General features: G+C 42.3%; 3 protein-coding genes and 1 gene segment (V, D, J or C); 1 reads left to right on the top strand and 3 right to left on the bottom strand.

The window, feature by feature from the left end:
• Positions 1-3153: 3153 nt before the first annotated feature.
• On the bottom strand, positions 3154-5099 carry LOC109201841 (uncharacterized). Its single transcript, XM_025900228.1, has 3 exons — positions 4687-5099; positions 4205-4487; positions 3154-4118 (listed from the first exon to the last, which is right to left on the bottom strand). Exons 1-3 carry the CDS (start codon positions 5052-5054, stop codon positions 3873-3875), a joined length of 897 nt encoding a protein of 298 aa, XP_025756013.1. The 5' UTR covers positions 5055-5099; the 3' UTR covers positions 3154-3872.
• On the bottom strand, positions 5092-10508 carry LOC109201840 (uncharacterized). Of its 2 annotated transcripts, XM_025900212.1 has the most exons (4): positions 10313-10508; positions 9924-10206; positions 9046-9744; positions 5092-5381 (listed from the first exon to the last, which is right to left on the bottom strand). In XM_025900212.1, the coding sequence occupies exons 1-3, from the start codon at positions 10504-10506 to the stop codon at positions 9082-9084; spliced, it is 1140 nt and encodes a 379-aa protein (XP_025755997.1). In that variant the 5' UTR covers positions 10507-10508; the 3' UTR covers positions 5092-5381; positions 9046-9081. The 2 variants fall into 2 exon arrangements, with proteins under 2 accessions (XP_025755997.1, XP_019213039.2); XM_019357494.2 differs by lacking the exon at positions 5092-5381 and having other exon boundaries at positions 8879-9744.
• A 1707-nt stretch (positions 10509-12215) lies between these two features.
• On the bottom strand, positions 12216-14976 carry LOC102081913 (T cell receptor alpha variable 8-6-like). The segment is given in 3 exon segments: positions 12216-12633; positions 14246-14484; positions 14615-14976. Coding segments are annotated over 3 exon segments (366 nt in total).
• A 4520-nt stretch (positions 14977-19496) lies between these two features.
• Positions 19497-21124, top strand: LOC109201839 (uncharacterized). The gene is made up of 3 exons (XM_019357493.2): positions 19497-19690; positions 19797-20079; positions 20259-21124. The coding sequence occupies exons 1-3, from the start codon at positions 19497-19499 to the stop codon at positions 20919-20921; spliced, it is 1140 nt and encodes a 379-aa protein (XP_019213038.2). The 3' UTR covers positions 20922-21124.
• The last annotated feature ends 3004 nt before the right edge of the window (positions 21125-24128 follow it).

The following is a 24128-nucleotide window of genomic DNA, read 5'->3' as shown; positions in this document are numbered from 1 at the left end:
CAACAACAACAACAACAAAAAGGCGCTCTCTCACACAGGAAACACATGTGAGTGAAGTTGCCCCCCACCTTCTTCAAATCTAACAAAAGTGGTATCAAACATTTGTGCTGGTTTGTGCTGCTTTCATTTTAAAGATATTAATAAACATTTCTAGAGGTCATCAGAGGTCAACCAGCCCCCCCACATTAATGGAATCAAAAAACAAAACTGATGTCAAACATTTGTGCTACTTTTGTGCTGGTTTGTGCTACTAAAATTGTCGTTTGTGCTGCTTCTGTTTTAAAGATATTCATGAAAAAATAAAGGTCAAAAGGTCCCGTCCCCCCCCCCCCCACACACACACACACACACACACATACACACACACACACACACACACATTAATGGAATCGAACAAAATTGATGTGAAATGTTTGTGCCACGTTCATGCTGCAAAAGTTTGTGCTTGTGCTGCTGTCATTATAAACATATTAATAAAATAATGTCCTGATGCGTGCTTAATCATCCAGGCAAGCGAAAGCCAAAAGGTTGATTCTGTTCATCTGGACATTGTCAGTGGGAGAAAATTTGGTGACTTCTTCAGTCTCAGCTGACAGCAGGTTTCCCCAACCTAACCCCACCTTCACCCACTATGTCACCTGCTACACCAGAGACAATAAAACATTGGACTTATTGTATGCCAACACCAAGGAGGCATACAGCTCATCACCTCTCCCTCCCCTGGGGGGCTCAGATCACAATCTGGTTCATCTCCAGCCTGTGTATAAACTTCTAGTACACAGAGAACCAGTAGTGAAACGCACAGTAAGGAAATGGTTGGCAGAGACTGAAGAGGCCCTGAGGGACTGTTTCCGTTCTACTGTGTGGGACAACCTCTGCAGCCCCCTGGAGGGTGACCTCAACAGCATCACAGACTGCATTACGGATTACATGAACTTCTGTGTGGACAACACCGTACCCATCAAAAAGGTACGGTGTTTTTCTAACAACAAGCCATGGATAAATCCTGAAATTAAGGCTCTCCTCAAGGAGAAGAAGAGAGTCTTTAGATCTGGAGACAAACAGGAGCTGAGAGTTGTTCAGAAGAAGCTGAAATGGAAGATAAGGCAAGGAAAGGAAAACTACAGGAGGAAGATGGAAGAGCAGCTGCAACAGGACAACATCAGAGGGGTTTGGAACAGCCTGAAGACCATCTCAGGACAAAAACCAACCCCCCAGGCTGCAGGAGACTTGGGGTGGGTGAATGACCTAAATAAATATTTTAATAGGTTTGATCAACCACCCACCCCTCCCCCGGCATCGTCCCCCCTGCTGCAATCTCCCTCATCTTCAGGGACTGCCTGTCCTTCATCTCAGGACTTCACACCTCTCAGCTTCACACCTCCCAGCTCCCAGTCATTACACCCACCCCCGGCTTCTGTGGACTCCAACATACACCACCCTCTCCCAAAATCCACTCTTTCTATCTCAGCACTTCAAGTGAGGAACGAGCTTCGCAAGATCAAGGTGCAGAAGGCTGCAGGTCCAGATGGCGTCAGCTCCAGGCTCCTGAGATGCTGTGCAGATGAACTGTGTGGCATCCTAGGACATCTGTTCAACCTGAGCCTGTCACTGGAGAAAGTACCACAGCTGTGGAAGACCTCCTGTGTGGTACCGGTACCAAAGACCTCCCATCCCAAGGACCTCAGCAGCTACAGGCCGGTAGCCCTCACATCGCATCTGATGAAGACCCTGGAGAGGTTGGTTCTAAACCATCTGCGCCCCCTGGTGAGGTCTTCATTGGATCCACTGCAGTTTGCTTACCAGCCTGGCATTGGGGTGGAGGACGCCATCATCTACCTCCTGCACTGAGCTCTGACTCACCTGGAGAAGCCTGGAAGCACTGTGAGGATCATGTTCTTTGATTTCTCCAGTGCTTTCAACACCATCCAGCCACGACTTCTGAGAGACAAGCTGGAGCTATCGGGAGTGGACCACCACATGTCCCAGTGGATACTGGACTACCTCACAGAACGTCCACAGTATGTGAGGTCACAGGGCTGTGTCTCTGACACGCTGGTCTGCAGTACGGGGGCCCCACATGGAACTGTGCTGGCACCGTTCCTCTTCACCCTCTACACTGCAGACTTCTCCATCAACTCCCCACGATGCCACCTACAGAAGTTCTCTGACAACTCTGCCATAGTCGGCCTCATCACAGGTGAGGACGACTCAGAGTACAGACAGTGGACTCTGGACTTTGTAGACTGGTGTCAGCAGAACCACCTGCTGATCAACGCCTGGAAAACCAAGGAGTTGGTGGTGGACTTCCGGAGACGCAGACCCACCACACTGACACCGGTGAACATCCAGGGAGTGGACATTGAGATAGTGGATTCTTATAGGTACCTGGGTGTTCACCTGAATAATAAACTGGACTGGAGCCACAACACTGATGCTCTTTACAGGAAGGGTCAGAGCAGACTCTACCTGCTGAGGCGGCTGAGGTCATTTGGAGTACAGGGAGCGCTTTTAAAGACCTTCTATGACTCTGTGGTGGCATCTGTCATTTTTTATAGTGTTGTATGTTGGAGCAGCAGTTTATCAGCAGCTGAGAGGAAGAGGTTGGATAAACTCATCAGGAAGGCCAGCTCTGTTCTGGGATGCACCCTGGACCCAGTGCAGGTGGTGGGAGACAGAAGGACTCTGGCCAAAATAACATCTCTGATGGACAGAGTCTCCCACCCCATGCATGGAAATGTTGCTGCAGAGCTGCTTCAGTGACAGACTGCTGCATCCTCGATGCATGAAGGAGCGTTTCACAGGTCCTTCCTCCCTGCAGCTGTCAGACTGTACAATCAGAACTGCTCCCAACAATCATAGATGTTTACATCTGCGCTGTAACTGCAATAAGTTAATCAACAGATTTGCACTACAACCTGGTTTGCCTCTTATCTGTAGTTATTTATGTTTACAGTTTTTTTTAATTGGTTTGGCACTATTTTCATAACTAAAGTGTGCATTTTCAAATCTCTCAGTACAAAACTCACATTTGATCACATTTGTAACACCACTAGTCATTCTTTCAAATCAGATGTCATGATTTCATTGCATTTGCACATATTTACATTCCACGTAATCATTGTATCAGAACACATGATCACTGTGATATAGTTTGAGAACATTTGCTTTAATCACCCAAACAAAACAGTAAGCTCTTTTTTCAACTTAGTACTTTTACCAATCATTTCATTCAGGAGAAAATAATACAAGGTAAGCGATTCAAATTGTCCTTGGTGATGAATGAGTGTAACTGAACTGTAAAACTGTACACAGCAAATATTACACTTATGTTCAGACATAAAAAAAATTATATAACTATACATATACATATACATACACACAGACACACACACACACATGAAAAAGGGAGAAAAAAAACAAGTCATTTACATAAGCAAAATATATTTTCATTTTATTTTATTCTCATCACTTTTACACAATTAATCAAGCCGGTCATTAACATTGGGCCATAAATTTTCATCAACATCACAGTGGATGTCTTCGTTGTTCAGGCACCGTGGGAAGAATCTCCTGGCATGACGAATCCAGGCTTGACATTGCTCAGCAGTTATATCACCACAAGCTTCACACATGGCTTGAAGAAGGGAGACATGCTCATGGGGATGGCGATCATACACCTTCCACCTCCATGTAGAGAAGAATTCCTCAATTGGGTTGAGGAAAGGGGAATATGGTGGAAGATAGAGGGTCATGAAGCGAGGATGTGTTTGAAACCATTCCTGAACCAGCTGTGCATGGTGGAAGCTGACATTGTCCCACACAACAACATAGACGATGTCTTCTCCCTGACAGGCCTGCTCCAGTTCATTTTAAAAAAAAACTATCAGGTGTTCAGTGTTGTATGACCCTAGAACTGGTCTACAGCCTACCACACCATCTTCAGATATAGCTGCACACATTGAGATGTTTCCCCCACGTTGTCCAGGGACTTGGATGGTAGCCCTTTGTCCAATAAGGTTACGTCCTCTGCGTCTAGTTTTTGCCAGATTGAAACCGGCCTCATCAACGAAAATATACTTGTGATGATTCACAGCAGCGTCCAGCTCCATCACCCTCTAAAATGATAATTTAGTTAGTTTTTTTTTACAACTAATAGTTGTCAGTACTGTTACAGTAATTGCATGCCAGTTTAGTGTTGTACCTGAATATATTCTGAACGCAGTTGTTTCACCCGGACATTGTTCCTCTCAAAAGGAACCAAGTAAAGTTGTTTCATGGAAACCTGGTGCTTCTTCAAAAGCCGGGCAATCGTTGGAAGGCTAATTGATGGCACATTGGCAAAGGTGTCATTGCTGTTCTCAATAGCCTGTTTGATTTCAGACAGCCGTATGTCATTCCTTGCCCTGACCATGTCCACCACAGCCAACTCCTGCTGGTCAGTCAAAACACGTGGGCGACCACCACCAGGTTGTCTCCTGTTAATTCTGAGGACAATCATATACTGTCAATATTGAAGTATTACCAATCACATTACTGTAAACTGACAATTACATGTTGTTCATCTATACAATAGAGTACTATATTTTAGAAGTGAAGTTGCTATAGCAGACATACCGGTTTTCTTGGCGAAAAGTTTGGATGATAGAGCTGACAGCTGACCTTTGTAAATTAGGCTGTACCAACCTGGCAGCCTCAGCCATGGTAAAGCCTCTGTTAACCACATGGTCAACAATGATGGCCCGGACTTCATTAGAGATGATGGTGCGTTGTCTTCTGCCTACATTTCTCTGAAGACCACCTCTCTGTCGAGGAGCACCACCACCTCTCCGATGAAGGTTTCCTCTCCCTACGAGTCTATCCTGCTCCATATTTGAACAGTGCAAAGTCTCAAACACAGTTCTACTTATATGGTAACTAATTGTGATCATCAGGGGGACACAATTAGCAATTAGTATTTCTAGATTGAAAGCTCTTGCAGCAATGTGTAACTTACAAATGACCAGACAACAATCAGTCAAGTTGGAAATCCATGGACATAATGAATGATTCATTGATTAAACATTAAGATCAGTTGAATGAAGTGACAGACAAATGTATTAAACTGAATGATAAGAGATGCAAATCAAAAATTTTATAGTGATAACATTATGAAAGGCAGTAACTGTGAACGAAACATTTATTTAGATGAAACACTTATTTTGTGTAGTGAAAAGGATATTTTGCCATTATGTGTATTGTACTAACACAATTGGAAATATGCTGAAATGTTTGAAAAAGGTGCACTTTTGATGATCTGTTGCGATATAAGTACGAAGAGTTTTGAAAATGTACCAATTGCTTGTGGAAACTGCGCCAAACCAATTAAAAAAAACTGTAATTTAATAACTGTACAGTACTCTGTTTATAGTAACCATTGTCCTTAATGTAAATATGTAAGAAAAAATTGTGTATGTTTCTGTTCTGTGTCCTGTGTACTGTTTGTTTGTATATGTGTCTTTCTGGCTGCTGTTACAACCAAATTTCCCCTTGTGGGACAATTAAAGGATTATTCTATTCTATTCTAACCAGTACATGTAGAGTGAAGAGAGATGTTACATCTGTCTTCACTTGCATCCCAGTCATGGAAGCGTTGGAGGTAGTTTGTAAGAGATTACAGGATCACCCTAACCTCAGCAACAGGACCGCTCTCAGCACAGATCAATTGTGTTTGCTTTTGGAACTGTGTCTTCATTCCACCTATTTTGCATAAGGGTCAGTACTAGGCCTTTATTATGGCTCTACTACTAAACTGAGAACAGGCTATGACAACTATGAAACTGTGACCAAACTATAAAAGCTATGATGAGACTATGGCGTAGCACAACAGATGACCTGACAATGAAACACAGAAAACAGAGGACTTAAGTACACAGGAGGTAATCGGGAGGTAAACATATGGGGATACAGCTGACTGAAATGAAACATAATGATGTCACAGGAAAGTGAAGCTAAACACAATGACAAAAACGCACCAGACCCCTTTAGAATAAAACATGAAACAGAGAAAAATACAATAATCAATAAAATAAAACAAAAATACACAAAAAACTGGGTCTCAGACCCAGTACCGTCATGGTTCCTGGGTAGTTCTTCTACACAGGAACACCACCAAGTCATGGTTCTGGTATGTGGATGACACCTGGGTGAAAATCAAATCTCAGGACATACCAAAATTTACCAAGCCATCAAAATTCTCCAACCCATCAAGCCTGAACAACTACCGCCCAGTAGCCCTCACCACCATCATTACAAAGTGCTTAGTCCTAGCACACTACAAATCCTGTCTCCCACTCCCCACCCTGGACCCCACCAATTCGCATACCGTCAGAAAAGGAGCACAGAGGATGCAGTCTCCATCACGCTGCACAAGGCTGTGTGATGAGCCCTTTCCTCTACTCCCTCTTCACCCACGACTGCAGACCTGCTGATGGTTCCAACTAGGGATGCACCGATCCCGATACTGGTATCGGGTATCGGTGCCGATACTGTAAAATGTGTGCGTACTCGTACTCGTAAAAGTCAACCGATACCATGAACCGATACTAATGTAGCCCGGATGGGAATTTGGTAGTAGATACTCATAATTCCCATGGACTTGAACGCCACATAAGGTGTTCACAGTTCACAGAAGAGAACGGCATGGAGAGATGCACGAGGTTAGCTGAACCAAAGTGAGAGACTCGGCTAGTTTTACTGAGGTTAACTTGCACAAAAGAGTGTGTGACTAGAAAGCTAACCGTGTGGGTGCTTCGCAACAGAGTGTGGGTGAAGTGACTTTTTGTTTCAACGGTCGCACCACCGTCCGTGGAAAACTGTGTTTCCAGCCATGACCGCCGAGGCTAAAGGCTAGCCCGGACTGCTTGGCTGCGCCACGGAGGCAGCTGCTATGGACTGTCGGAGAGCTGGACAGTGACTGGCTAACGCGCTGTAGCAGAGACAGCATCGGGTCCGCAGGGAGTGGATTTAGTGTGGGACTGGTGAACGGCGACCTACCGAGCAACGGAACTGTAAGTCAGACTTTTGTGCTCTTACTGGGGAGAAGAGGATTTTTCTCCATCGTCCGGCGTGAGCAGCAAACAGGCCTGCAACAAGTGTGAATGTGAGTGTGTGTGGGGCCCATGTGTGAATATTGTATGTTTAGTGGATTTATATAACGTGTTTTGGAGTGTATATTAGTGAGTCACTTACCAAAAGGTGATAACATAAGTTGGGTTGTTTAATATAATTTGAAAGGGAATTATTTCATTTATACAGTGTATTTCATTTGGTTAAGGAATTGGAATATCATTTGAGTTTAAAAAAGGGATGTGTTGTACAGTATTTGTCTCTGCCCTTACGTTCAGTAAACGTTTCGTTTGTGTTAAAGAGTTGTGTGGGGTCGTTTCTTTACTACCGGTTAAGTTTAACTTGTGTGTGGCAGAAGTATCGGTTTTTGTACTCGGTATCGGCAAGTACTCAGATCCAAGTATCGGTATCGGATCGGTTTGAAAAAATTGGTATCGTTGCATCCCTAGTTCCAACACCATCATTACAGTTTTTCTCAGTTGCTTTGGTGCATTTCTCACAACAGAATTAAACTTTGCACAACAGTTAGTTCAACCTCCACAACATGTAGTCGTTTTGGCACAACCTTGTGGCAGTTTCATGTTCATTCCGTCCAAAGGCAAATGCCTTTGGACATGAAGCAGTTGAGTAAGTACAAATATCTAAAGAATGGTCATTTTTGACTTGCTATTCATCACTATCTCCTTGCTTCTATCATGAATGTCACAATTATTTATACTTGTACCGGCTGAATAGTCACTGTCCATACAACTAATAGTCTTCATTTCATTGCTTGTGTCAGTGCACTCAAAATTGTTGAACATCTTGTCAAACAATTTGTACACCCATTTTGAAAACCCTATTTTTAAGGAGTTCACATGAAAATCTCCATAAATTACTTTTCTCAGGTGAACCTTATCTCACACTAATGAAAATTGGTGTGTGTTACTCTTACTTGCAACCAATGAAAAGCCTCCTCTACCCAGTCATAGGTGAATCGCGTTACAGTATCCCCTACTCTACGAGTATATATATAATGTAAACCAACAGACAGGATTGGCATGAGGTGCATACTGAATCTACAAAAGCTTGTGATGACATCACAGCAGAGTCCTGCAGAGGGTGGATTCGACACTCCAGACGATACTTTCCCCGATGCATCGATAGAGCTGACATTCGCTGTAATGTTGATGCAAATATGTGGGCAGACAGACGGGAGCGTCTAGATATCAATGATTGATATGCAGCAGTGTCTGTTTTTCAGTTGTTTTTTTTTTTGTTTCAAAACTACTGCAGTAAGGTTTACTGTCTAAGTGAGTTTATGTTTGCTGTAAAATGTTTGATTTACTGTATTTCCTCAGTTGCACAATGCTGTGCACAGTTTCAATTGAATATTACAGTTTTTCTCAGTCGCTTTGGTGCGTTTCTCAGAACACCATCAACATTTGCACAGCAGTTAGTGCATTTCCCAAAACAATTAGTGCAAACTGCAAAACCTAGTGGATAGCCTGCAAAAGCACGTCACATGCACAGAATTGATTATCCATACCGCAAAAGCAAGTATCCATGTCAATGAAACTGCCAGTGCCATCAAAATGAAAAGTCTTGACACCATCTGTATGAACAAGATAGTCAAATGGCATTGTCATGTTTCCACTATGACAGTTTATAATTTCAGTGTTTCCCATTGCAAAAACAATTGGTGACACCTGAAAATGCTGACGACAGCACTATGGCCTACCTGTACAGCCATCTGAAATGTGCAGTGAAGTCACTGTAGATGTTATGGGAGTCTTGGGAGTAACTGAGACACTGAATACGTACGTTTCACATTTCCATTGTGTAGAAGTGTTTGTAATCCTACAGAATTGTGCAAAAGAAAAATATGCTACAGTCACTTGTTCACTGTAGAATACATGTAAACATAAAATCACCCATTTGGTAGAGCTGTGCACTAATGTGAACAATAAACAGCACATGTAACAGTACAGTAAATCATTCTGGCACATCCAGACGTTCCCGTCTGTCTGGCCACATATTTTCATCAACATCACAACAGATGTTATCCCTCGCAATGCAGCGAGGAAAGTATCTCCTGGAGTGGCGAATCCATCCTCTGCAGGACCCTGCTGTGATGTCGTCACATGCTGCATCCATGGCTGCTAGCAGGGCCATTTGCTCATGTGGATGCCGGTCATAAACTTTCCACCTCCAGGCAGAGAAAAACTCCTCTATTGGATTAAGGAATGGGGAATATGGAGGGAGATATTCAACCAGAATTCTGTCATGTGCTGCAAACCACTCTCTGACCTGATGGGAGTGGTGAAAACGGACATTATCCCAGACAACAACATACTTGCTGAGTTGGCCTCCACCTCTCTCATTCTCAGGGACTAGGTCCCTGTAAAGAGTGTCTAAAAATGTCAGGAGATGTTGGGTATTGTATGGACCAAGAAGGGGGATATGGGTGAGGACGCCGTTGTCTGAGATGGCTGCACACATGGTAATATTCCCTCCGCGCTGACCAGGGACTTCAGTGGTTGCCCTCTGTCCAATGCGATTTCTTCCACGCCTTCTGCCTTTGGCCAGATTGAAACCTGCCTCATCAACATATATGAATGTGTGCAGTGTTTCCCTGGCTTCCAGCTCCAGTACACGCTTTAGAGAGAGACAGAAATGCAATGTCACAATATGCCTGTGTACAGTAACAAACAGTAATGCATGCATTTGGTAAAACACATTGTAGAGTATGTGCTGTGGAATTGCAAGTGTACTGCATGAAACTACGAAGTACTGTAAAACAGTTTGCAGTGCAGAACATAGAAGACCAGCTTTACCTGCACATACTGGTGACGGATCTCCTTCACCCTGTCACTGTTTCGTTCAAATGGCACTTTATACAATTGCTTCATGTGGATTTCATTCTTCTTGAGTACTTTGTCAATTGTTGAAATTGAAACAGATTCAATATTGCCAAATACCGTGTAGTTCTCTATGACAGCGCTTTGTATTTCCCTCAGCTTTATTGCATTGTTTGCAATGACCATTGCACAAATGGCTTCTTCTTGCTGTGGGGTAAAAAGGGGCCCTCTTCCGCCTCCGCGAGGTTGTCTGACAATCCTATGTGGTGCAGAGTGGACTTTTTGTGAATTTGCAAATACAGTACAATAACATGTGATGTGTCTGAGATGGCACAGTACAGTACAGTGAATTACTGTTTGCATACCTGTTTTCCCTACGGAATGTTTGAATGATTGAACTGACAGTAGTTCTTCCAATATTGGGTTGCACCCTTCGACCAGCCTCCTCCATGGTGAGGCCGTGATTGACAACATGGTCCACAATTGTAGCCCTTATTTCATTAGGAATCCGCCTATATCTGCCTCTTCTCCCTCTTCCCCTTCCCCTTCCTCCCCGCATCCTCACCCCTCTTCCATGGTGCTGACCTTCCATTTTGTGTCACAGAAGTGTAGAAATGGTACACACTAGCTCCTGCGCAGTTTATATATGCTTGCCAATTGGGGATTCACAGGATTCATCCATAATTGACAGTGAACAAGTTGTTTGTCATTGGTTACAACTGAACTTTCACACGCCTCCTCATGAGTGACAGCTGTAATTCACATGAGATCAATTGTTCAATTTCGGAGCCATTTCCAGGAAAAATGATACAGAAAGGTATAGGATTTGCTTGACAGATGGCCAATATTTGGCATGTGATAACTAGTTCAACAATTTTGTGTGTGATGACTCAAGCAATAGATGTATGACTATTAGTTTTATTGGGAACGACTATTCAGCATCCATAGGTATGATTACTTTTGACTGACATGACATAAGCAAATGGAAATGTCAGGAAGCAGCAGGGAAATGTATGGAAGCAACTGATTCATGTCCAAGATCATTTGCAGTTTGTTCAGAGAGGGGAGAAATTGCTACTATGATGTGCACAAATGACTGAGTGTTGTGGAGGTTGAACTAATAGTTATGAGAATTTCAATTCTGATCTGAGAAACGCACCAAAGCGACTGAGAAAAACTGTAAAAGCAGAAATAACACATAGAAAGCAAGAAAAGTGAATGAAAAGCAAAGCAAGTGTAGAGCTTTAAAGCAGAAACACACACAAAAGACAGACAGGAAAGAAGCAGCAGACAAAAGAGTCCCAATGGATATCGGAGTCATCTTACAGGGACAGTGGTCCCCCCTCCTGTCGTTGGATATACTTTCATCCTTTGTTTTTGTCTTTTCATCTCCTACTTATGATCTGCACGACCCTACACCATAACGTCTTGCATACCAGTCTCTCATCCATCACTGCATTGGGTCCCTTTGACAGTTTCATGGCCAAAGTGAGTCTGAATGTCTACAGAAAAGCGATTAATCAGTTAATCTATTCAACAATTTTGTTGGGCGGCGCACATGCCAGACATAAACTGTGATCCATGCTTCGGGTGTTTGAGGCGAGAACCAGAATCCCAGTTACATGCCCTGCAAAGGCCAGGTTTCTTGCTTTACAGTCATTTAAATAGCTGTATGCTTTTGTCTTAGAGCCCCAGAAAGGGCCCCGGGCCTTTGCTTTAATGCCATCCAAAGCCATCTGTTGTACAGCCAGTTAAAGAGCTGCACACGGCGTGAAGCAGTCCAGTCAAACACAGCTGCATGCTTCTGCTGCACAGTTAAATGCTGGGGAGGGGTCCTATGCACATACTTTAGCAATGCCAAGCTGAATTAGTACTTTGTTGGACTAGTCATATTTGGCCAGAACACTATCAAAGGTTTCTTTCTGATCCTCATGGTTACATTTTCAAACAGTATTAATAAACATGTATTCATATAACAAGTGGCACAAATTCTTCACTAATATATGGGTCATGTGATTTGAACATCAAATGCTTAACACAGTGACTCCCCTATATAAACACTTCATTGTGAGCATGCATGTATATGAAAGAAAGAAAGTGTACTTTATTGATCCCCGTGGGGAAATTCCTCTCTGCATTTAACCCATTCACTCAGTGAAGCAGTCTTTAGGTGCCCAGGGAGCAGTGTGTAGGGACGGTACCTTGCTCAGGGGTACCTCAGGGTAGCTGTTCAGGGGAATCGATCCCCCGACCTTCCGATCATGGGGCCACCACTCTACCTACTGAGCTATCCCTGATATATGAGTATGTATCATTACACACAATTTATTCAAGTAACTGCGATTACGTATCTAGTGTATACAGGTATATATGTCAGGATGAAATCCACATCAATTTACTGGGAGTTAGCTGTGAGTGGACTGATGTTCACAGCTGGAGTCAGACAGGTTTCTGCAGTCAGGAGGAGGAGGAGGCTCACATCACATTCACTTCACCTGAAGCTCATCACAGCTGTGTTATGATTCTGTATCCTAACAAAGGTGTGTGTCTCCCTCTAGTGGATGTTGTGGAGTATTCTGTTGTCTTTGCTCCAAAGGTTTTAGTACAGAGTTTTGGTGTTTCCTGTCACTGTGGGCTGCAGAGCACAGTAGTACACAGCAGAGTCTGTCACTGCAGCAGAGGAGATCTGAAGAGTCATCAGTGTTTTACTTTCACTCACATTAACAGACAGTCCAGAGATTTCTTGTTTCATTACTTTTCCTGATGATAAATGATAGATCAGGAACTCCGGTGGTTTTCCAGGATATTGTCGATACCAGAAGAAATAATCAGTGCCTTTAGCTTCTCTGGAGAATCTGTAGGACAGAGTCACTGTGGTGCCTTCTAAACTGGACTCTTCATCCTTGACTGGATTGAGTTCTTCACATCTGACTGCTAAAAGAAAAAATATACTTTGTACTATGTCACAAAACATGAGTCATATTCATAAAACAGCAGAATAAAATGTGTTTGTTGTTTTCATGTGCAGGTTATAACACACCTGTGAGGAGAGTGATGATGAGCAGAGAAACTGTAGAAGAGTCCAGTGACAGCATGTTGGAGGAGATGTTTCTGATCTCTGATGAATATTTCAGTCTTGTCTCTTCTGTAGTTCAGTAACAGCTCGGCTCCTCCCCATTGTTCCCTCTAAGCTGCGCACGTGCGCAATTGCGCACTGCTGGCACGGTCTCTGCGCACAGAAAATCTGCGTTGCGCACCAAAAAAAATCTAAGCTGAATTGAAATTAAAATAAATATGTTAACAATTCTGTTTTGCAGTGTTAGTCAGTAAGTGACTGGCTGCTCCCGTATGGGATCAGAACGATGCCACCTTATCCCAGAGTCCAGCCAATGATGCGATTCACATTCGTATCTACGCAGCTAATCAACGTCGCTGACAGGCTATGACAGCGTCCTTATGTGCCGACACCGGTGTTTTAGCTAGCAAAGCGGCGTGGCTGATGTGCAGTGAAGCCACGTTAATGACAACGTGTACAACCATTGGAGATGTGAGCAGGACAGACGGAACAACTGACGGGAAAAGTGTGGACTTTATACCAGTTTTTAAATTGTGTTGATAGGCCACGTAAAACCAGAGTCATGATAAAAATATCTGCAATGTTTGGTTTTCTTCCTGAATACTATCGTTGTTTATATTTACTGCGGGAAGAAACGGTAAAAACGGCGTTTTATAAGGAAAACGCTCAAAAATACTCCACCTGTGAGCAAAAACAGCACCAAAAAACCCCCAGCCTATCCTATTGGTGGAAAAATGTACCATGTGGACCAATCAAAAAATGATATGGCAACGCCGCATCTAGTTGTTTAGGAAGGGGGAAGTTTTAGGAGTGACGGCGTGTTTGAGATGTGAGAGATTTGAGACGTTTAGCACAAATCTTGTGTAGTTAGTGTGTAGTTAGTGTGTAGTGTAGTCAATAGTTTTGTTGTGTGTGTCAGAACAATGAGGCAACTGCTGAGTGTTACAGGTGTTACAGCAGTGATACATCTCCTGTTGTCAGGCCTGCAGGTATCAGGCTGTTGTTCTCCTTTATCTCATAGTGGACAGAAATTATTTTTGGGAGTGGCACAGATAATTTGTGTGGCATCAAATTTGATGCAGAACAGCTGATTGTTCTGTAAATAGTTTGAAATGTTTATTTAAAAAAAACGCCTTGGCTGCATTAAAAAAAAAGCTGCAAAAAACTTTGTTTGCATAACTCAGTTACTTTTTTGAAGAAGTAACTATATAAACGTGTAGATCTCCAGATCTACACGTTTCTCTGTTTTGTCAATGTGAGCTGAGAATCCCGACACAGCTTCATGAACTGATCCTCCCTCTGTGATGGAGAGCAGGAACTCTGGTCTGGATCTCTGGTATTGTCGGTACCACTGGATATTGTTGATAAGACCATCATATGTACAGGTCAGGTTGATGTTTCCTTCCTCTGCAACAGCTTCTTCAGCACGTTCCTGCTTTATGCTGTTCATGGAGCCCAAAGCTGCAAATGAAGGATTCATGTCAGTCAGTCTTTTTCTTTCTTTGTGAGCATAATGAGATGAAGAAATCTGCTAATAATAACTCTGATCAAATCTTGTCACAATGAGACTTTTCTGTGTTCTAACACTCACCTATGCAGTGAGAGAAAAGTACAAACAGGTAAAGGAACATGTTTCAGGTGTTGAAGTCACACAGCAGATGAACAAAGTTCAGCAGAATGAAAAGACTAAGCAGCCTCTCTGCTGCACAGCCTTCTCCTCAACATCAGGCTGGCTGGAGTTCTGCAGAAAGAGACCATCTCATTGGCTGAGTTCAGCATCAGTGGGTGGAGCCAGAGAGAAACCTGTTTAGAGTCTTTATGAACAGCGAACCAACTTTCTGTGTTCAGTAGGTATTCGGACTATGGTCTCTGATGTCTGGGAATAGTTGGGCTTTGGAAATCCTGGTGGTTTCTTTCAAAATATTCTTTAAATTAAAATAAGATCAGTAAGATTTTGAGGCTCAAGTGTAAAAAGGGCAATATTGCAAAAACATAAAGAAAAGCGACAAAAAAAGAAAAACATACAATATGTGAAATCCAGTAAAGAGTGAGTGTTCTGTGATACTCTGAGGGTATCACTATTACCCCATATTAATAAAAGTCAGGTTAATACAGCTAAAAAAAATAATGAGAAACAATTAAAATGTTTTCATCTGAGAGTGTTCGCTGAGCTTTCACTGGCTCTGCTCAGGTCCCAACACGAGGCATTCATTTCACTTCAATAAGCTCACATTTGGACATTTCCCTTACAAAGCTGAATATGAAATCCTTCACATCCACTTCTGCTAACGCTTCTGACTCTCTCACTGCTGCAGAGCTGTCAGCAGCAAGTCTGCCAGGATTTAAACATTCCTGAATAATCAGTTTGCTCCGAACTACCAAAGTTTCCTCAGGAAGCCTCGCAGTGACAAACATTACTTGAATCACCCCGGGTTTATTAAAGCTCTCCTAATTCTAAGGGAATGAAAACTCACCTGAACAAATCTGTAAACTGTGAAAAATGAAAATGCTGCATCCTACAAACGAGCTCTGTGTCGTGATCAATAAAATCTAAATTAAAGTTCTTGTTTCTTACATGTTCTGACCTTTCTCATTGTCCTGGTCACTGACCCAGTGTTTTCTGTGTTATTATTATTATTATTATGATGATGATGATGATGATGATGATTACTATTATTATTAATAATTATTATTATTATGATTATTATGATGATGATGATTATTATTATTATTAATAATAATAATAATAATAATTATTATTATTATTATGATTATTATTATTATTATTAATAATAATTATTATTAATTATTATTATTATTATTATTATTATTATTATTATTAATTATTATTATTATTATTATTGCTGTGGCTAAAATGTAGCTTTCCATCACCAGTGTGTGAATGTGTGTGTGAATGGGTGGATGGCTGAACGCGTAAAGCGCTATACAAATACAGACAATTTAACATTTATTACTATTATTATTATTGTTGTTGTTATTATTATACGATTTCATCATGGTTTATGGCTGTGTCAGTCCTCCCCACAACACTGACCAGGCTGTTGACCACAACGTGCTGGCCCACCTTGCTAGATCAGCTAAGGACTCAGGTCGTTTGGAGTGAAGGGCCCACTCCTGAAGAACTTCTATGACTCTGTGGTGGCCTCAGCCATCTTTTATGGTGTGGTCTGCTGGGGCGGCAGCATTTCTGCTGGGGACAGGAAGAGACTGAACAGGCTGATCCGAAGGGCCAGCTCTGTTCTGGGATGCCCTCTGGACCCAGTGGAGGTGGTGAGTGACAGGAGAATGGTGGCTAAGCTGTCATCCCTGTTGGACAACATCTCCCACCCCATGCATGAGACTGTGACAGCACTGAGCAGCTCCTTCAGTGGGAGACTGCGGCACCCACAGTGTGGGACGGAGAGATTTCGCAGGTCTTTCCTCCCCACTGCTGTCAGACTCCACAACAAAGCATTTAACTGATCAAACACACAAACCCACAAATGTGCAATAACACAAATGTGCAATAATCTTTCTAGCAACCGTTGTATTTTTCACTCTGTTGTATATAACATTTGTATTCTATTTTTATCCTATTGTATATTTTATTCTATTTTATTCTACTGTATATAGTATTCTATTTTTATTCTATTCTGTACAGTTGTGTACTGTATTTATTCTTATTTTATTTTATTTTATTCTAATTGTCCTTCATAACTTTTGCACTGTCCACTTCCTGCTGTGACAAAACAAATTTCCCACGTGTGGGACTAATAAAGGTTATCTTATCTTATCTTATCTTATCTTATCTTATCTTAAGCCTGCTGTCAGACATGGTAACTCCAGCATCAGCTTAAACATCCGCTCTCTCACCGGTGAGTGGCATCTTGTCCAGGATCTGCTCTCGGGCTGTAAGTTGGATTTTCTTTGCACGACTGAAACGTGGCAACAGCCCAATGATTTTGTTTCTCTCAATGACTCCACCCCATCTGAGTTTGTTTGCACCTGTCAAACTCGCAACTCGGGGAGGGGCGGGGGCAGTGTTGGGGAGCAACAGAGTACATGTACCGCCGTTACGTATTTAAAATACAAAATATGAGTAACTGTATTCCGTTACAGTTACCGTTTAAAAAGGTGGTATTTAGAATACAGTTACTTTGTTGAAATAAATGGATTACACGGCGGTATTTCCTGTTTCATATTGTGGCGGGTCGGGACTGTTTGGGTTTGTTTGACAGCTGTTGTTCCAGGCGGCAGCGTTACGGTTGCCATAGTTACAGGGCAACGCACTTTCTCTGCGACTGTGTGTTTCCTATGTGAGTGAAGTTGCCCCCCCTCCCCCCCTTCTTCAAATCTAACAAAAGTGGTATCAAACATTTGTGCTACGTTTGTACTGCAAAAAATTGTCGTTTGTGCTGCTTCTGTCTTAAAGATATCAATGAAAATGTAAAGGTCAAAAGGTCAACCACCCACATAACCCAAATCAAACAAAATTGATGTCAAACGTTTGTGCTGCGTTCATGCTGCAAACATTTTTGTTTGTGCTGCTTGCATTTTAAAAATATTAATAAATTAATGTCTTGATGCCTGCTTAATCATCCAGATAAGTAAATCCCAAAAGGCTGATTCTGCAGATCCAGTTTGTGAATGATGGTGTTGAAAGCTGAACTGAAGTCTATGAACAGCATTCTAACGTATGAGTCTGTAGTGTCCAGATGTGTGAGGGCTGAGTGAAGGGCAGTTGAAGTTGCATCATCGGTTGAGTGTTTTGACCGGTATGCGAACTCAAATGGATCCAGGTTGGGGGAAAGAGATAATTTGATGCATGACTAACCGTTACAAGCACTTCATAATGATTATTATCATTATTATTATTATTATTCATAAGGATTAATTGTTGTGTGTATGAGGGTACAGTCGTCCATTTGTTTGTTTTGTCTGTTGTGTGTGTGTGTAGGTGGTTGTGGTTGTGGGTGTGTGTATGTGTATGTTCAGTCCATGAGTTTAATGTTGGTCAGATGTCAGGAGTTCAGGAGTCTGACAGCTGTAGAGAAGAAGCTGTTCCGCTACCTTGTGGTCTTAGTCCGGAGGCTCCTGTAGCGCCTCCCAGAAGAAGAAGGGTAGATGTTTTGTATGGCAGGAAGTGGTGCTCCGGCGATGCGCTGGGCAGTTTTCACGACCCTCTGCAACGCCTTCCAGTCCGAGGCAGAGCAGTGTCCATACCAGACTGTTATACAGTTGGTCAGGATGCTCTTGATGGTGCAGCGATAGAAGTTCACCAGGATGACTGAGGACAGGTGGTTCTTCATCAGAGTCCTCAGGAAGAAGAGGCGCTGCGTGGAACAGTTGGTCGTCCAGATGAGATCCATCGCTGTCATTGATGAGGTCAATCACCGCGGTGTCATCTGCAAAGTTACAGTTTTTCTCAGTTGCTTTGATGCATTTCTCACAACAGAATTGATCTCTGCACCACTACTAAGGCTCTTCTCAAAACAATTAGTGCAAACTGCAAAACATGGTGGATAACTTGCAAAAGTGAGTCACTTCATCAAAAAGAAAAGTCAGTTGTTCAAAAGCAAGTCAGTTGCTCAAAATAAGTAGTCAATGCTTCAAAAGCAAGTCCCTTAATCAAAACAGATAATATATTCATCAAAAGCAAGTACTTATATCAATCAAATTGTCTGGGCTGTCACAAGTACAAGTCAGTACACCAGCACCTTTGGTCACAAAATCAAATGGTTTGAACATGTTCTCATTGTGACGGATTTCTTTGTAGGTGCTTCCCAATGACATGTCAAGTCTGAAAACCATAAATTGTAAAGGAAACTCAAGACACTTCATATGCACTCTTATAGTTTTTCTCAGTCGCTTTGGTGCGTTTCTCAGATCAGAATTGAAATTCTCATAACTATTAGTTCAACCTCCACAACACTCAGTCATTTGTGCACATCATAGTAGCAATTTCTCCCCTCTCTGAACAAACTGCAAATGATCTTGGACATGAATCAGTTGCTTCCATACATTTCCCTGCTGCTTCCTGACATTTCCATTTGCTTATGTCATGTCAGTCAAAAGTAATCATACCTATGGATGCTGAATAGTCGTTCCCAATAAAACTAATAGTCATACATCTATTGCTTGAGTCATCACACACAAAATTGTTGAACTAGTTATCACATGCCAAATATTGGCCATCTGTCAAGCAAATCCTATACCTTTCTGTATCATTTTTCCTGGAAATGGCTCCGAAATTGAACAATTGATCTCATGTGAATTACAGCTGTCACTCATGAGGAGGCGTGTGAAAGTTCAGTTGTAACCAATGACAAACAACTTGTTCACTGTCAATTATGGATGAATCCTGTGAATCCCCAATTGGCAAGCATATATAAACTGCGCAGGAGCTAGTGTGTACCATTTCTACACTTCTGTGACACAAAATGGAAGGTCAGCACCATGGAAGAGGGGTGAGGATGCGGGGAGGAAGGGGAAGGGGAAGAGGGAGAAGAGGCAGATATAGGCGGATTCCTAATGAAATAAGGGCTACAATTGTGGACCATGTTGTCAATCACGGCCTCACCATGGAGGAGGCTGGTCGAAGGGTGCAACCCAATATTGGAAGAACTACTGTCAGTTCAATCATTCAAACATTCCGTAGGGAAAACAGGTATGCAAACAGTAATTCACTGTACTGTACTGTGCCATCTCAGACACATCACATGTTATTGTACTGTATTTGCAAATTCACAAAAAGTCCACTCTGCACCACATAGGATTGTCAGACAACCTCGCGGAGGCGGAAGAGGGCCCCTTTTTACCCCACAGCAAGAAGAAGCCATTTGTGCAATGGTCATTGCAAACAATGCAATAAAGCTGAGGGAAATACAAAGCGCTGTCATAGAGAACTACACGGTATTTGGCAATATTGAATCTGTTTCAATTTCAACAATTGACAAAGTACTCAAGAAGAATGAAATCCACATGAAGCAATTGTATAAAGTGCCATTTGAACGAAACAGTGACAGGGTGAAGGAGATCCGTCACCAGTATGTGCAGGTAAAGCTGGTCTTCTATGTTCTGCACTGCAAACTGTTTTACAGTACTTCGTAGTTTCATGCAGTACACTTGCAATTCCACAGCACATACTCTACAATGTGTTTTACCAAATGCATGCATTACTGTTTGTTACTGTACACAGGCATATTGTGACATTGCATTTCTGTCTCTCTCTAAAGCGTGTACTGGAGCTGGAAGCCAGGGAAACACTGCACACATTCATATATGTTGATGAGGCAGGTTTCAATCTGGCCAAAGGCAGAAGGCGTGGAAGAAATCGCATTGGACAGAGGGCAACCACTGAAGTCCCTGGTCAGCGCGGAGGGAATATTACCATGTGTGCAGCCATCTCAGACAACGGCGTCCTCACCCATATCCCCCTTCTTGGTCCATACAATACCCAACATCTCCTGACATTTTTAGACACTCTTTACAGGGACCTAGTCCCTGAGAATGAGAGAGGTGGAGGCCAACTCAGCAAGTATGTTGTTGTCTGGGATAATGTCCGTTTTCACCACTCCCATCAGGTCAGAGAGTGGTTTGCAGCACATGACAGAATTCTGGTTGAATATCTCCCTCCATATTCCCCATTCCTTAATCCAATAGAGGAGTTTTTCTCTGCCTGGAGGTGGAAAGTTTATGACCGGCATCCACATGAGCAAATGGCCCTGCTAGCAGCCATGGATGCAGCATGTGACGACATCACAGCAGGGTCCTGCAGAGGATGGATTCGCCACTCCAGGAGATACTTTCCTCGCTGCATTGCGAGGGATAACATCTGTTGTGATGTAGATGAAAATATGTGGCCAGACAGACAGGAACGTCTGGATGTGCCAGAATGATTTACTGTACTGTTACATGTGCTGTTTATTGTTCACATTAGTGCACAGCTCTACCAAATGGGTGATTTTATGTTTACATGTATTCTACAGTGAACAAGTGACTGTAGCATATTTTTCTTTTGCACAATTCTGTAGGATTACAAACACTTCTACACAATGGAAATGTGAAACGTACGTATTCAGTGTCTCAGTTACTCCCAAGACTCCCATAACATCTACAGTGACTTCACTGCACATTTCAGATGGCTGTACAGGTAGGCCATAGTGCTGTCGTCAGCATTTTCAGGTGTCACCAATTGTTTTTGCAATGGGAAACACTGAAATTATAAACTGTCATAGTGGAAACATGACAATGCCATTTGACTATCTTGTTCATACAGATGGTGTCAAGACTTTTCATTTTGATGGCACTGGCAGTTTCATTGACATGGATACTTGCTTTTGCGGTATGGATAATCAATTCTGTGCATGTGACGTGCTTTTGCAGGCTATCCACTAGGTTTTGCAGTTTGCACTAATTGTTTTGGGAAATGCACTAACTGCTGTGCAAATGTTGATGGTGTTCTGAGAAACGCACCAAAGCGACTGAGAAAAACTGTAAACATACTGTTCTGCTGTTCATATGACACTGTTTAATAAACTGTTCTAACAATTCTACTCTTTTCCAGAGAATCGTTATGAGTGATTTGATTTTAATTGGATCCGAAAAGCTTGACCTCCACAGCGTTGGTGGGATAGGGTTATCATATTGGCTTCAAAATGTGCGACCTGACAGAACATCACTTCCAACATTTCTCCTCTGGAAACGGAAAAACTGGCTGTGATTTGGATGTTTCTGACAGGAACACCTGAAATTCAAAGACATGTTTACAGCGTTACAGATCCAGTTTGGATTTTTTGGATCAGCACCATACTGTTCTCTGCCGAATGCACAGAGGAGGTCATTTGTCACAACTACAGCAACTGTAATGCCACTACATTAAGTTTTTGTTTTGCGGTTTTGTACATTTTTGTTAATTCTGTGTTATTTTTGAGTTCTCTTGTGTCCAGTGTTGGTCAAGTTACTTGAAAAAAGTAATCAGTAACTAATTACTGATTAATTCCCCCCAAAAGTAATCTTGTTACTTTACTGATTACTTATTTTCAAAAGTAATTAATTACTTAGTTACTTAGTTACTTTTTAAAAACACAATTTACAACCTGAATAGGTGATAAAGCGATAGATCTTTCAGCCCAATTCTACTTTTTCTGCATAATCCATTATACAAAATGTAATCAAATGAAAAAGTCTCTTTTTAAAACTTGTTTTATTAGTTTTAATCTTTTAACTTTATGCATCAAGCAAACATTTAATTATATGCAACATTCACTGACTGGAAGAAATTTGTTTAACATTTAAACCTATTTTCTGCACATTCCAGCACATAAAATAAAATATGTTTTTGTGTTTACACTCACTCTTTCAAATAGATGAAAGTAAAACACAGCAGAAAATAAATAAAGTCAAAGACTCAGCGGTCCTGTTGCTCTATTTTCACCTGTAAAGCAGGAGTGGGGTAGGCGGAGGTTTACCCTGGTGCAGGTGTGCCGCGGCGGTCAGTGGAAGAATCCGCGAGTTTCTCTGTGAGTTTCACATTACAGTCGTAGCGCACTCGGTCCTTGCTTGGAAGTTTAGGGGTTTTTTGCTGTAAAAAGAAGTTTTCTTCCCACGCACAACGGACACTAATGTTTTTGTCACTTTTTATGGAATCAAACTCAAAGTAAGGTCAGTACTTCCACGCTTTAAACGCTGCACGCTCATACTCTCTCCGCACTCGATGGCCGTTTATCAATATGCGTACTTGTGCGTACTTGCATTCTCGTGTACTCGTGATACGTCATCAGTCGGAGACCAAGTACTGTTCCAATTCGAAGTACGCATCACGCCGAGAACGCGAAAAAGTCCCGGATGTGTTCTCGCTCCGCCCGTTTTATCGAGCATGCATCGGTGTGGACTTGGTACAGCTAAATATCCCAGAATGCATTTCGTCCAAAACTCAACAGCGGACTCCCGGCACATCGTCTCCACCCCCCCCCGCTCGCGGTCTTCTCACTACTCAGGTTAAAGAAACCCCAGCAGCTGTCTATAGTATTGAGTGTCCACTAAAATAAAAATAAAAGCGTTCTAACATCTCACCTGCTTTTTTTTATTAAGGTATGTACACGTATGTACATGTACACTATTTTTATTAATAGAGGTTTCACTACTGAGGTTAAAAATGATATATAAGTCACTTAGATCACTTCTAAATGTTAATGTTTGGTTTATTTCAGTGTTTTATTTGTTCCTGAGTAAACCGGTTTGGCTGTGATTACAGTTAAGCTTCATAACATGTTACTCACAGTTAAATTAAGAGGGGACGGCAGTAGAAACTCCGGACCTGTGACATCATCACGTACGCTGGTGTTCCAATTGTACAAATCGCGAGTCCGTACTCCCGTGCGTTCTCGGCCAGTACGTACTCGCCGAGAACGCGAGCAGGTACTCGCGTACTTGAGAATTGATAAACGGCCGATATATTATCCATCGTTGATCTGCACACAGCTGTTGACATGAATGTCGCACTCGCTTACGTCACTGTCATGAGACACTCTTGCAAAAAAAAAAAAAAAAAAAAATCACGGTTTTAGTAACGCAGTACCGCAGCGTGCTTACGGTAAAGTAACGGTAATCTAATTACCGTTTTTGCAATAGTAATCCCTTACTTTACTCGTTACTTGAAAAAAGTAATCGGATTACAGCAACGCGTTACTGCCCATCTCTGCTTGTATCCTATGGTTCCTATTCTGTACAGTACGGTTTATTAGATTTCCCCCTGTGTCTCCCTCTGTGTGGAGTTCTTGTGCCCGGTTTCCCCTCCTTGTATTTTATTCCATGTTTCCCCGTCATGTCTGTGCTCTCCCTCGTGTTCTCTTCCCCTCCAGTCTGCATCTCTGTGTACTTCCTGTTTTACTTTGATAGTCTCCCGTCAGTATACGTCATGTTGTGTTTGCTCCTGCCTGTCTCGTTATGATTATCAGTGTCAGCTGTGTTCCCCGTCTGCTCCCACATCACTCGTTATCCTTCTGTGCATTTATGTCAGCGTCTCCCTCAGTTCCGTGTTGGGTCCTCCCTCATGGTCGTGTGGGATTCTCTGCGTGTTTCCCGAGTGTTTAGCTAACTTTTCC

The sequence above is a fragment of the Oreochromis niloticus genome, linkage group LG18 (assembly GCF_001858045.2).
Source record: "Oreochromis niloticus isolate F11D_XX linkage group LG18, O_niloticus_UMD_NMBU, whole genome shotgun sequence".
In the NCBI taxonomy this organism is placed as follows: domain Eukaryota; kingdom Metazoa; phylum Chordata; class Actinopteri; order Cichliformes; family Cichlidae; genus Oreochromis; species Oreochromis niloticus.
The sequence above is the reverse complement of the archived record's forward strand: the minus strand, read 5'-3'. Positions and strand labels throughout refer to the sequence as shown.

Bases quoted from the DNA above. Each gene is read 5' to 3' on its own strand.
- LOC109201841 (XM_025900228.1), bottom strand. From the start codon at position 5,054: ATGAATCATTCATTATGTCCATGGATTTCCAACTTGACTGATTGTTGT. The intron at 4,488-4,686 runs GTTGGTACAGCC...GATTGTCCTCAG, and splicing joins ACCATGGCTGAGGCTGCCAG to AATTAACAGGAGACAACCTG. The intron at 4,119-4,204 runs GTACAACACTAA...TTATCATTTTAG, and splicing joins TGCGTTCAGAATATATTCAG to AGGGTGATGGAGCTGGACGC.
- LOC109201840 (XM_025900212.1), bottom strand. From the start codon at position 10,506: ATGCGGGGAGGAAGGGGAAGGGGAAGAGGGAGAAGAGGCAGATATAGG. The intron at 10,207-10,312 runs GTATGCAAACAG...TGCACCACATAG, and splicing joins ACATTCCGTAGGGAAAACAG to GATTGTCAGACAACCTCGCG. The intron at 9,745-9,923 runs GTAAAGCTGGTC...CTCTCTCTAAAG, and splicing joins TCCGTCACCAGTATGTGCAG to CGTGTACTGGAGCTGGAAGC.
- LOC109201839 (XM_019357493.2), top strand. From the start codon at position 19,497: ATGCGGGGAGGAAGGGGAAGGGGAAGAGGGAGAAGAGGCAGATATAGG. The intron at 19,691-19,796 runs GTATGCAAACAG...TGCACCACATAG, and splicing joins ACATTCCGTAGGGAAAACAG to GATTGTCAGACAACCTCGCG. The intron at 20,080-20,258 runs GTAAAGCTGGTC...CTCTCTCTAAAG, and splicing joins TCCGTCACCAGTATGTGCAG to CGTGTACTGGAGCTGGAAGC.